This window comes from Chiloscyllium plagiosum, chromosome 30 (assembly GCF_004010195.1).
Source record: "Chiloscyllium plagiosum isolate BGI_BamShark_2017 chromosome 30, ASM401019v2, whole genome shotgun sequence".
NCBI classification, from domain to species: domain Eukaryota; kingdom Metazoa; phylum Chordata; class Chondrichthyes; order Orectolobiformes; family Hemiscylliidae; genus Chiloscyllium; species Chiloscyllium plagiosum.
In genome coordinates this window covers 34,481,491-34,494,560 of record NC_057739.1, presented here as the reverse complement: position 1 = coordinate 34,494,560, position 13,070 = coordinate 34,481,491, and the positions used below count along the sequence as shown (strand labels likewise).

Below are 13,070 nucleotides of genomic sequence, written 5' to 3'. Positions count from 1 at the left end.
GCTCAATACTGCTACTATATTGAATTACATTTTTCTAATCTTGATTCAGTTGCATATGAATAATCCCTTACAGAAAAGAGGCTTTCCAGTTAGGAGGGCAAACAGATGGCAAATGAAATTTAAAAGTGACAAATAAGTACTTTACAGTGGAGATGAATTAGTCATAAAGTCATACAGCATGGAAACCGACCCTTTGGTCCAACCAGTACATGACAAATATAATTCCAAACTAAACAAGACACCTGCCTGCACCTATTCCTCTAAACCTTTCCTATTCAAGTATCTATTCAAATACCACATTCACTACTTTCTTAGGAAGTTCATTCAACACATGAACCATCCTCTGTAAAAAAATTTGTTTCTTACGTCTTTTTTAAACCCCTCTCCCCTCACCTTAAAAATGTGTCCCCTAGTCTTGAAATCCTCCATCCGAGGGAAAAGACAACTATCATTAACTCAATCTATACCTCCTAATTTTATAAACGTCTATCAGATTGCCTCTCAATCTCCTAAGCTACAGTGAAAGAAATCCAGCCTTTCTTTATAAATCAAACTTTCCATACCCGGCATCATCCTGGTATATCTCTTCTGAACCCTGTCCAGCTTAATAATAATCTTTTTACAATTGGGTGACCAGAACTGGACACAGTATTCTGGAAGAAGCCTCACCAATATCGTGTACAACCTCAACATGACTTCCAACTCCTCTACTCAGAACTGAGCAATGAAGGCAAGCATGCCAAATGTCTTCGTAGTCACTCTGTCTATTTGTGATGCAAGCTTCAAAGAATTATGTACCTGCACCCCTAGGTCTGTCTATTCTACAACATTACCCAAAGCCCTGCCATTACTTTTATAAGCCCTACACTTGTTTGTTATACCAAAATGCAATACCATACCTTATTTCCCGATTGAACTCCATCTGCCATTTTTCAGCCCATTGACCTATTTAATCAAGATCCCTTGGTAATCTTAGAAGACCGCATTCGCTGTCTCCAATGCCACCAATTTTACTGCTTTCCATAAACTTACTAACCATGCCTTCTATATTCTCATCCAAATCATTTATGTAAATGGCAAACAAGAGGACCCAGAACCGATCCAAGTGGAACACTGCTGGTCATAGGCCTCCGGTCAGAAAAGCAAGCCTCCACTGTTACTCCATGTTTGCTGCTGTGAAGCCAATTATGTATCCAATTGGCAAGCTCACCCTGAATCTCATGTGACCTAACTTTACTCATTAGTGTACATGTGGAACCTTGTCAAAGGTTTTACTAAAATCCAAATAAATAATATCTCCTGCTCTGCCCTTATCGATGTTCTTGGTAACTTTCCCAAAAAACCCAATCAAGTTTGTGAGACTCTATTTTTCTTGCACAAAACCATGCTGACTATCTCTAATCAATTTTTGCCTCTCTAAATGTCCATAAATCCTATCTTATATAATCACCTCCAACAATTTACCCACAACTAAAGTCAGACTCACAGATCTATAGTTCCCCGGTTTCTCCTTGCTTCCTTTCTTAAGCAAAGGTACAACATGAGACACCCTCCAGTCATCAGACACTTCATCCGTAGTTATAGATGCAAATATTTCTGCAAGAGGTCTAATAATTTCCTCTCTTGCTTCCCACAACGTTCTGGGATACATTAAATTCAGTCCCGGAGATTTATTCATCTTTATAATTGCTAAGACCTCCCAAAATTCCTCTTCTATAATGTGAACTGTTTTTAAAACATCAAAGTTTATTTCTCTGCATTCTCTACACTTAATTTCTTTCTCCATAGTAAAAACTTGTTCTTAATGTGTTTGTAGCATCTCTTTGGATTATCCTTAACCTTATCTGCTAAGGCAATCTCATATTCCCTCTTGCCTTCCTGATTTCTGTCTTAAGAATGTCCCGACACTCTTCATATTGATTAAGAGATTCGATAGAACCAAGTTGTCTATATTTAAAATAAGGTTCTCTTTTATTCTTGACCTAAACCTCAATATCTTTATTTGTCCATTATTCCTTAATCTCACCATCCTTACCCTTCACTCTAACAGGAACTCTGATCATCACATTCTTGATCGCCTCCCACTTGTCAGACATCCTTTTACCTGCAAACATCTACTCCAATCAACTTTTGTAAGTTCTTGTTTCATAGCATTAAAATTTTCCTTATTCCAATGAAAAACTTTGACTTTTATGGAAGGCTTATCCTTTTTAAATAATCATCTTGAAATGAATAGAGTTAGGATCACTAGACCCAAAGTGCTCCCCCCTCTTTTACTTCAATCACCTGGAGGAGAAAGTGAGGGCTGCAGATGCTGGAGATCAGAGCTGAAAATGTGTTGCTGGAAAAGCGCAGCAGGTCAGGCAGCATCCAGGGAACAGGCTTATGACCGAAACATCGATTCTGCTGTTCCCTGGATGCTGCCTGACCTGCTGCGCTTTTCCAGCAACACATTTTCAGCTACTTCAATCACCTGCCTGCCTTATTGCCCAAAAGGTCTGATTTTGCTCCTTTTGTAGTGGGAACATCCATATTGATAAATAAAATATTCTTGAACACATTTGACAAATTCTTCACTGTCTCAACTTTAACACTATGGTAGCCCTAATCAATGTTTGGAAAATTAAAAGTCCCCATTATCGCAAGCTTATTATGCTAACATATGTCTGAGATCTCCCTACATATTTGTTTCTCAATTTCCCTCTTACTATTGGGGACCTATAGTACAATCCCACCAAAGTGATATTTCCTTTCTTATTTGTATTTTCTACCTATAAATTTTCACTGGATGATTTTTCAGAAATAACTTTTCTATCCTAGTTACAGCAGTTACAGCAGAATATTCCTTAATTCAAAATGTCATCTCCACCCTCCTTGCTTGCCTCTTTTTATCTCCATCCTACTGCAACTAAAATCTGGAATATCAAGCTGCCGGTTTTGTCCGTCTCTCAGCCAAGTTTCTGTAATAGTGATGGTGCCCCAATCCCATGTTCTTAAACATGCCCTCAGTTCATCAGCCTTATCTGTAAGACCCCTCGCATTAAAATAAATGCAATTTAGTTCTTCAGAGTTCCTACATACTCTAACACCTCTTTTGTCTTTTTTTCGAATTTACCTGCCTCTCTTCACATTCTGAACCTTCCCCTTAATCTTTCTGTTCACACTGCTACTAGGAATTCCTCCATTCTCCTTTTCTATCAGTATAAAATCTCCTTTAATGGAATGAGCAAATCTCTCTACTAACATATTGGTTCCTTCCAGTTTAGATTAGACCCATCCTCTTTGAACAGGTCTTTTCTATCCCAAAAGACATTCCAGTTGTCCAAAAACCTGAATCCTTGATCAATACATCAGCTCTTAGCCATTGATTTATCTCCTTCCACCTTTTGTTCCTTTTCTCATTTGAGTTTAGCATTGGGAGTAAACTGGAAATTACTACTTTTAATGGTTTTTTTTAAAATCTTCTACCTAACCCCTTTAATTGACTCTGTACTGCTTTTAATGTTTAATGTTTTCCCTGAAAATGTCATTCCCACTGTTATGAAGTTGAAGGTGTGTACTGTACTTTTAAGAGAGAGTGAATGTTGTTCTGAACTGACAGCTTTCAACCACCAATGTATATGACTAGATTGCAGTCTGAGTATATGAGAAAATTGAAAATATGTAACATTTGGCTGTGAAATGGATACCCGAGTTTTGGTTTCTGTTTAGACAACAATTTGGATTTAACCAATCAGTTTAAATTATGCTAGGAGAAAGTGAGGACTGCAGATGCTGGAGATCAGAGCTGAAAATGTGTTGCTGGAAAAGCACAGCAGGTCAGGCAGCATCCTGCTCCTTGGATGCTGCTTGACCTGCGCTTTTCCGGCAACACATTTTCTGTTTAAATTATGCCCCAGGATACTAAAACCCAATTGAGTTTGAATTTATTGTTTTGCCAACACCAAACAAATGAGACAATCCAATGTTAGGGAAGTATAAAATGTGGGCATTTTGAAAATTGGTCAGAGAGCAACTGCATCAAGACAGAAATACATAGAGAGCTACCATCTTGCTCTCCGAGAAGTTAGGAAACACTCTCTATCAAAGGTATCTTTTCAAATGAAACATATTCGCAGTAAAAAAAACAAAGAAGATGACCCATGGAAATCCTCAGCCGGAAGAAGACAGATGCCAAAGCCGACAGTGGTTGTGTGGTTTTGAAATTAAGTTGATGTAATTTTAATAAGTGTCTTATTGGAACAGCATATTGTTGTGGAGTTGGAGGCAGATAATAAGCAGTTAAGAGAAAGGAGGCTTAGAATTGTGAATTGTTGTTGAATGTTCACTTTTAGAGTTAAAAAGTAAAGTGATGTTATTTTCTTTAAATAGTGGAATTTGAGAGTTCTCTGTCACTCATATTTTAATGGATTACAAGACGAGGTGAGCTTTTCTGGGTGTTTGGTTTAATTAATAGAAGGGTTCACCGTGTTGTAACACTACTAACATGTACAATAATTTCTGACTTTTCAATCTCACCTTTAACAATATACTTGAAACATTTAGTCCATCCTTAATCATAGCACCAGGAAAGCAACAAACCATCCTAAATTTATGCTCATTGCCACAGAATCTCCTGTCTATTCCTCTGATAAAGAGTCCCTGATAATTCTTTTAAATCCTGTCAAATGTTGCCTAACATAATCATTCCAAGTATCCAAAAACTGACGACCCCCTCCATTTCCCTAGAGAGAGTTCAAAAAACTGAATATCTATTTGATAGAGGAATGGCCACTGGAGACTTTTGAACTACCTTATTACCTTTCCTGCAGTCACCCACCTATCTGACTGATCCTGCAGTGCTATAACCTTTCTAAGTCTACTAGCCATCTCATTCTGTATTTCATATATGCCCTTAATAATATTAAACCTGAAAAAAAGATGTTTCAAGAGCACATTATGTATAAAATATGCTACCTTTCATTACCTACAGAAGACATTAAAATGGAAAAAATTAAAAATATATATCAAACATATAAAACTTAAAATCAACTACTTAACATGCAATGTAAGAACAAGCTAGACATAATGGCAATAAAGGGAGAAGTCAATTAAATTCACTTAATTTGTCTTGGATCATGCTTGCATGTGTTAATCCTGAACTATTTTATCACTTTATAATTATGTTTAATCTCAACTATTTGCATGAAACACCTATGTCACTCCAGCATGCTCAACACTGAAGGACATTTATTACCTTTTCCATATAAGGTTATTACAGATGAATCCAGGATTTGTTTGAAACTTTCTTCTGGAATACAAACATGTTTATTGACCCTCAGTCACAGTGCCTTTTAATAATGATAGCTTTGATGTGAAGTTAAAGAATTAGGAAGCAGAATCATCTGTGGCAAGCAGTGAGGCATCGTCATCTTGTAGCTGAGAATGGATGTATAGAGATGAGATACTGTTTGGTAGCAGGCATTAAACATTTGAGAACAAAAGCGTTTCATTAAAATCAAATTGCCAGTCACTCATTTAAATCAGAAAAGTTCCTCATCCATTTTACAGCTGTTTTGCAGGTGTTGGTATGGTTTCAGCTTTAGTGAGCCTGCTACAAATCCTAACAATGTCACAATGAGAGAGAAAAAGTTCCTTCATTTGCCTTTTTTGAGCAAACATGAATTTCTAAATTGAACATTTTTTTGCATGTAAAATTGAGGCAAGAATGTCTGCAGATATGACATTTCAAATTGAAGCACTCTAACACATTTGGAAGCTTTGCATATACAAAAGCTTGCCAGTTTTAGAAAAGGTAATTCTAGATGAGCAACTTTTGAGCAAACTCTTAACAGCATTGTTTTTGGTTATGGCTGCATTTATAGCCAGTGGAAGCATAGAGGGGAAGCTGTGTTTGTGCGCGCGCAACATTGGAACATTTGTCTAACTCTGATCTCCATTAAGAGACTGTCCTTTTAATTCCTGCACATACCCAATCTCAGAGCTTTTTTAGTTTTGTGGCAGGTGGCTACTCAACATTTCACAGATGATGGCCTTAAAATAGAACAAAAACAACTTGTGGTTTGCAACTATGGAAGTGAATCAAGAATTATACAGCCTTTACATGACATTCTGTATATAACCAATGGCCTAATGTCACCAATGCAACTACTTGTGCAGATGGATCACGTTGAGCCTATTTATTGGGGACACTTTATTTCCTGAGTCAGGAAGAAGCACTTCATTCTGTGGTAGCACTTAATACTTGAATGATTCCAGAATTTGAGTTTCCACCGCTCTATCAGAAAATCCATAATTTCCATTCTCTTGAGGTTGGGAAAAGTCCTGATGTTATTCCTAATCTTTTATTCGTTTGAACCTGTGCCCTTCTGTTCCACTCATAATCAAAGTGAAATTCCAAAATAATTTGAACTATATGCAATTCACTTTCAAAGTTCTAAAATTCTTGGATATTGCAAACACCAGAACTCTGTAGATGTGCACACTTGCTGTTCATTACACTTAGAGGTTGTACACAGTTTAATCAAGGTTTCTGTGTCATCTTGGTAATGAGCTATAAAACCATAACAGTCATTTAACATGTAAAGCACATTAGGATTAATCTGGCCCCCTAATTTTGTCTAGAAATAGAGATGTTAATGTCACTATGCCTGATGCTTGGCAACTTTCCACTGCGTGAAACCATCCAACATTTACTTAACAGCAGTTCGATTTATTTAGGTTCAGTGACATGGTCTCACTTTAGTAATTGGTCATTAAATCCTATAATTAATGCTTTTTGTTCTTTGGGAGAATAAAAGTTGTGCTAGTGTCATTGCACTAGTAATCAGAGGTTCAAAGCTCTCTGTGGCAGCTGGTGAAATTTTAAATTCAGTTAAAATCTGTGATGGTCAACATTAAACTCTCATTATTTGCATGTAAACCCATCTAGTTGACTGTCTTTTTAAGAAAGGCAATCTGCCATCCTTTCTCAATCTGGCCTACGTGTGATTGCAGACCCATAACAAAGTGATTGACTCTAAGATGTCCTTTGGTTTGGCAAGGCCACAGTTCAAATGCAATTAGGGGCTGATGACAAATGCTGGTCTTGTTAGTGGTGCCTATATCCATAAAAGAATAAACAAAACATCCTAACTAATTCACGTGTGAACAATACTGTGGAAGATCCACAAACTGACAGAATATTTTGTGTTCAAAGCCATGATTAACAAACATCTCAAGAAATGTCAGGAAATATACATACATTTGTATATTTCATAATCATCAGTTTGTGATATTTAAGTCTATTCAGTTTTGTTGCTTTTTGGCTAATGATGGTATGAAAAATTTGATTTGGGAATGTTTTGCCCCATTTTATTTATCTTTTACTCCCTCTTAAATGTTGCAAGATATTTTCGGTTGTGGATATTTACATTTGAATTACACAGGCAAAGTTAACTTGCCTAACTTTCCAGCCACAATTTGGCTGAATCTGGCCATATGCAAACCTGAGCTCCTAATGGATGCTCAGTTGAAGTCTAAACTCAATATCTTGTCCAGTTGATTATTGCAGAAGTCGAACGTTTTTCTTTAAATTGAATGCTTTGTGGCATAGGGTGTTTGTGTCGGTAAGCAGATGTGAAGCAAGGTTTTTTTTGTGGGTCAAGATATGGTCAAGTGCATTTTAGACAAACTGATGTTAATGGAGACTGGATGATAGAAAGTCATTAAGGACACTATTGAAGTGTTTAAAATATGCCTGTAAACATTGAGACATGCCTGAGGTTCATTGCTAAATTGTTTGATTTTACAAACAGCAAAGGCACACAGAGTAACCATTATAAACAAACCTCACATTCTTTTTGTTACATATTATTGAGGAGAGCTGAATTGACTTCCCTCTTTCTAACTTCAATTTGCTGCAATCAAGATTTTCAGTTCTTTTTAGTACATATCTATATTACACTTCAATTAAGGTGCAGTTCATTAATTCAAAATTAAGCACCCAATTTCTAAGTTTTCTTGAGTGAAAGTAAAAGGAATTTTATTAAATTCTTATTCCAAGAAAAAAATAAACAACAGAATATCAAACACAGGTATAAAGCTTAAAACGAGGAGAGCATCTACTATAAAAAGCAAGATTAAAAATTTTAAATGTTTAAGAAGTTCTTAGAATTCTTGAAGTGTTAGATTAACCTGAGGTCAAGGTTATTTAATTGCATACTTAAGAATGTTTTGGAGCAGATAAGACCCCCTCAAAATATTTGAAGAAGGTAGTCTAGATCCTAACTTTTTTTTATTTTAAAGCCAAATGCAAAATGTTGTGTTCCTGATGCAGTTCGACTGGTCAAATTACTCTGCATTAAGCAAAACATAATTTATTAAAACACTATAGTTAAAATGCAAGAAAAGAAAGAAGAATTTAGAATAACGTAACTCTATTGGAAAATGCAACAGAATTACAGATACAATAACTATTCCTAATTAACTGTTCCAATGTTGTAACATTCCATAATCATACCCCTTGGCAAAAAAAGACATTCATAAATCAGATTTTCTTACATGCAATGTCCACCATAGGGAGAAAAACCCCAGCTTCTGAATCTAAAAGCTAAAAAAAAACCTAGAAATCCTGGTCTGTGACAGGTGGCCGCACCCATCCAGACTGCTTCTGCTGTTCCGAATTTTAAATAAAAAACACCCAAGGCCTCACAAGTGTTTGCTTTAACCACAGACTGCTTGGGACCTCTTGTTCAATCTCTCTCTTAATCCAGGACAAAATAGATCTGTTAAAGCCACAGCATCGTCACAAGAAGTAGCAAAATTTGTAGATTTTGTTTGAGTTCTTTGTGATTGGATGTTTCTCCAATTTACTTTTCACTGGGTGTTGTCTGTCATCTGAGAGACTGAGCAAACCAGGGCAGTAAGTAAGCAAGCCTTCCAGTTCTATTATGAATCAATCATTATTCTCTCTCCTCTGCCCAAAAGCAGTTGGCTGAAATAAATTTGTGTACTCTAGTCTCTGACTTTGAAAATCAATAATGAGGATAGTCTGCAGGTAATTTTCATCCCAATAAGTGAAACTTCCAGAAAGGTGTAATTAAAAAGATAAATACATGAGAAACTTGACTGCTCTCAGCTACTTTGATTACATCCTTTTTTTAAGTTCAGTCTGGGTCTTATTGATTACATTCCATAAGTTCTTGAAATACTCTATGGTCAGATGTTGACTGTGGCCATCTTAAATCAGTGTACTTCCTTTACTTAAAACCATTCATCCATTAAAGGGCCCGGGTATTAAAATCTGATTGTGGGAATCAGGATTTAATTGCCTATTTTTATCTTAACATTACACTGTGCTTCATAAAGTAGAGAAGCCATCCTGTCTGTTTTCATGGGTTGTTTTGCCAGCACTTTCTGTTAATTGCAGAATCTGAAGTCCTCTGTCTCAACTTCAAGCTCACAAGCATTTCTATTTCCACGTCCTGATTAAACTTAAACATGTATTTTCTCATCAAGTTCTTTGTGTCCCTTTGACCTTTTCCCTTATAATTCGCTGGTAGATAATGAGGTATCACTTCCTGTAGCTATGAATCTTGAGCCATTTCCTGAATAAGGATCATGCTGACATGATCTATAGACTGAGATTCATTACATTCCATAAGTTTATTAATGACTGTCATTTTAAACCTGTACAAAATCACCTTGATTTAAATCACATTGCCTACAACTTGTTTTAAGAAGGAAGATCATACATTCCAAACCTGGCCTTCTCTACGCTTTTGTTTCAGATATTGTTCAGGTAATCCCACCCAGGTACACCATGGATTAGATACACTGTCCCTACTATGGCTCAGCAATGTGCCTTGTTTTATACAGAAAATCTGCTGCTTTGGTTCCACTTTGCATCTCAAATGTCTAAGTTAACAGTGGAAAGGTTAATCATGTTTGAAATATGTTCAGATATATATGTTTATAGACTGAATTTCTAAAGGCTTTGTTTTAAGTCCTCATTTTCTTCGTGAATGTCTCTGGTGTGGATCAAGGTGTGTACCTTCCTTATGTTCCTTTTAACTGTGGTGTTAGTACTCTACAATTTCACTGTTAATAACTTTGTAAGTTAATGTACATCCATTGTTATTATCTAATCTATTAATTAAGCCATTAGTGAGCTTGGTAATTCTTTATTTTGCCAAGGATGGTACATAGTTTTATCGATACGACAGAGATATTAATTGTGTCACAACTAATATTACTTGGATTATTCTGTTGCACCTGTGCCTAATATGTGTTTTCCCATGACAGATTTACAGGATTCTTCTACTAAATAAAAAAAGGGCAGTCAATCAGTTAGAAAATGTTAAATATGAGCTTTTTAAAATTAATATCATTATTGCTGTTCTTTAAACACTGTGGCCTGAATTTCTCAATGGGATTGTTTGCCTTCTCAGCACAGTAATTTTCAGCCGATAATCAGCCAAACAGGTACAAAATATCAAGGGAACATGAGCACTGATTATGTGATCCTTTATGCTACTTTAAAAACAAATGCATGAGAATCATCCATGGTGTTTAGATTGAATTAATCCTTAAAGTGAACTTCCAGTGATTGTATCCATTTTCTCTCAAGATTTTTGGCACAGGAGTGGTAACAAGCATGTTTAATAGCTTTCAAAGTTTTTCTTAGTTTGATTTAAAAGTATCTAATTAATATATGCCAATGTGGCTTTGTGGTGTTTTTTTTCTGAAGTTCGTTCTCATAAGTTTAAAATTGGCAGATGAGTCACTCGTTAAAATATTACTTTTTTATAATAACCCCATTTTCAGTTATATTTATATAACTGATTGCACCAGATAGCCACTCTTGGAAAGATCTCAAAATATGTTCTAAAATGCTGCTCAGTTAATCATAGAGTCATAGAGATGTACAGCACGGAAACAGACCCTTCAGTCCAACTCATCCATGCTGACCAGATATCCCAACCCAGTTCTCGTCCCACCTGCCACCACCCGGCCCATAACCCTCCAAACCCTTCCTATTCATATACCCATCCAGATGCCTTTTAATTGTTGCAATTGTACCAGCCTCCACCACTTCCTCTGGCAGCTTATTCCATTCACGTACCACCCTCTGAGTGAAAACATTGCCCCTTAAGTCTCTTTTATATCTTTCCCATCTCACCCTAAACTTCTGCCCTCTAGTTCTGGACTCCCCATCCCAGGGAAAAGACCTTGTCTATTTACCCTATCCATGCTCCTTATCATTTTATAAACCTCTATAAGATCACCCCTTAGCCTCTGACGCTCCAAGGAAAACAACTCCAACCTATTCAACCTCTCCCTATAGCTCAAATCCTCCAACCCTGGCAACATCCTTGTAAATCTTTTCTGAGCCATTTCAAATTTCATAACATCCTTCCGATAGGAATGTTATGAATTGCATGCGATATTCCAAAAGTGGCCTAACCAATGTCCTATACAACCGCAACACGATCTCCCAACTCCTATACTCAATACTCTGACCAATAAAGGAAAGCATACCAAACGCCTTCTTCACTATCCTATCTACCTGTGACTCCACTTTCAAGGTGCTATGAACCTGCACTCCGAGGTCTCTTTGTTCAGCAACACTCCCAAGGACCTTACCATTAAGTGTATACATCCTGCCCTGATTTGCTTTCCCAAAATGCAGCATCTCGCATTTATCTAAATCAAACTCCATCTGCTACTTCTTAGTCCATTGGCCCATTTGATTAGGATCCCATTGTAATCTGAGGTAACCTTCTTTGCTGACCACTGCACCTCCAATTTGATATTATCTGCAAACTTACTGAGTATACCTCCAATCTTCATATCCAACTCATTTATATCAATGCTGGGTCCACTGCTTTTCACCATCGATCCTTGTGGCACTCCACTGGTCATAGGTCTCCAGTCTGAAAACAACCCTCCACCACCACCCTCTGTCTTCTACCTTTGAGCCAGCTCTGTATCCCAATGGCTAGTTCTCCCTGTATTCTATGAGATCTAACCTTGCTCACCAGTCTCCCATGGGGAATCTTGTCGAATGCCTCACTGAAGTCCATATAGATCCTGTCTAATGCTCTGCCCGCATCATCCTCTTTATTACTTTTTCAAAAAACTCAATCAAGTTTGTGAGTCATGATTTCCCATGCACACAGTCATGTTGACTATCTCTAATCAATTCTTGCCTTTCCAAATACATGTACAGCCTGTTCCTCAGGATTCCCTCCAACTTGCCCACCACCGATGTCAGGCTCATCGGTCTCTATTTACCTGGCTTGTCCTTACCACCTTTCTTAAACAGTGGCACCACGCTAGCCAACCTCCAGTCTTCCAGCACCTCTATCGATGATATAAATATCTCAGCAAGGGGCCCAGCAGTCACTTCCCTAGCTTCCCACAGAGTTCTCGGGTACACCTGATCAGGTCCTGAGGATTTATCCACTTTTATGCATTTCAAGACATCCAGCGCTTCCTCCTCTGTAATATGGGCATTTTTCAAGATGCCACCATCTACTTCCCTACATTCTATACTTTCCATGTCCTTTTCCACAATAAACATCGATGCAAAATACTCGTTTAGTATCTCCCCCATCTCCTGCGGCTCCACACAAAGGCCACCTTGCAGATCTTTGAGGGGCCCTATTCTCTCCCTAGTTTCCTTTTGTGTGTAATATGTTTGTAAAAACCTTTTGGATTCTCCTTAATCCTATTTGCCAAACCTATCTCATGCAACTTTTTGCCCTCCTGATTTCCATGTGAAATATACTCCTACTGCCTTTATACTCTTCTAAGGATTCACTCAATCTATCCTGTCTATACCTGACTAGGAGAAAGTGAGGACTGCAGATGCTGGGGATCAGAGCTTAAAAATGTGTTGCTGGAAAAGCGCAGTAGGTCAGGCAGCATCAAAGGAGAAGGAGAATCGACATTTTGGGCATAAGCCCTTCTTCAGGAATGAGGAGGGTGTGCCAAGCAGGCTAAGATAAAAGGTAGGGAGGAGGGACTTGGGGGAGGGGCGTTGGGAATGCAATAGGTGGAAGGAGGTTAAGGTGAGGGTGATAGGC

At 37.5% G+C, this 13,070-nt stretch overlaps 1 protein-coding gene across 3 annotated transcripts in view; it reads left to right on the top strand.

The window, feature by feature from the left end:
* Window positions 1-13,070, top strand: part of gtf3c4 (general transcription factor IIIC, polypeptide 4) — a 33,545-nt gene that overhangs the window by 6,055 nt on the left and 14,420 nt on the right. The window contains exon 3 of one of the 3 annotated variants that reach the window (XM_043720328.1): window positions 2,051-2,141. The exons of the other annotated variants lie outside the window; for them this stretch is intronic. Within the exon in view, the coding sequence (XP_043576263.1) occupies window positions 2,051-2,059 (9 nt within the window). The 3' untranslated portion in view covers window positions 2,060-2,141. Of the gene's footprint in view, window positions 1-2,050; window positions 2,142-13,070 lie in introns of those variants that run through there. 3 annotated transcript variants of the gene reach the window in all.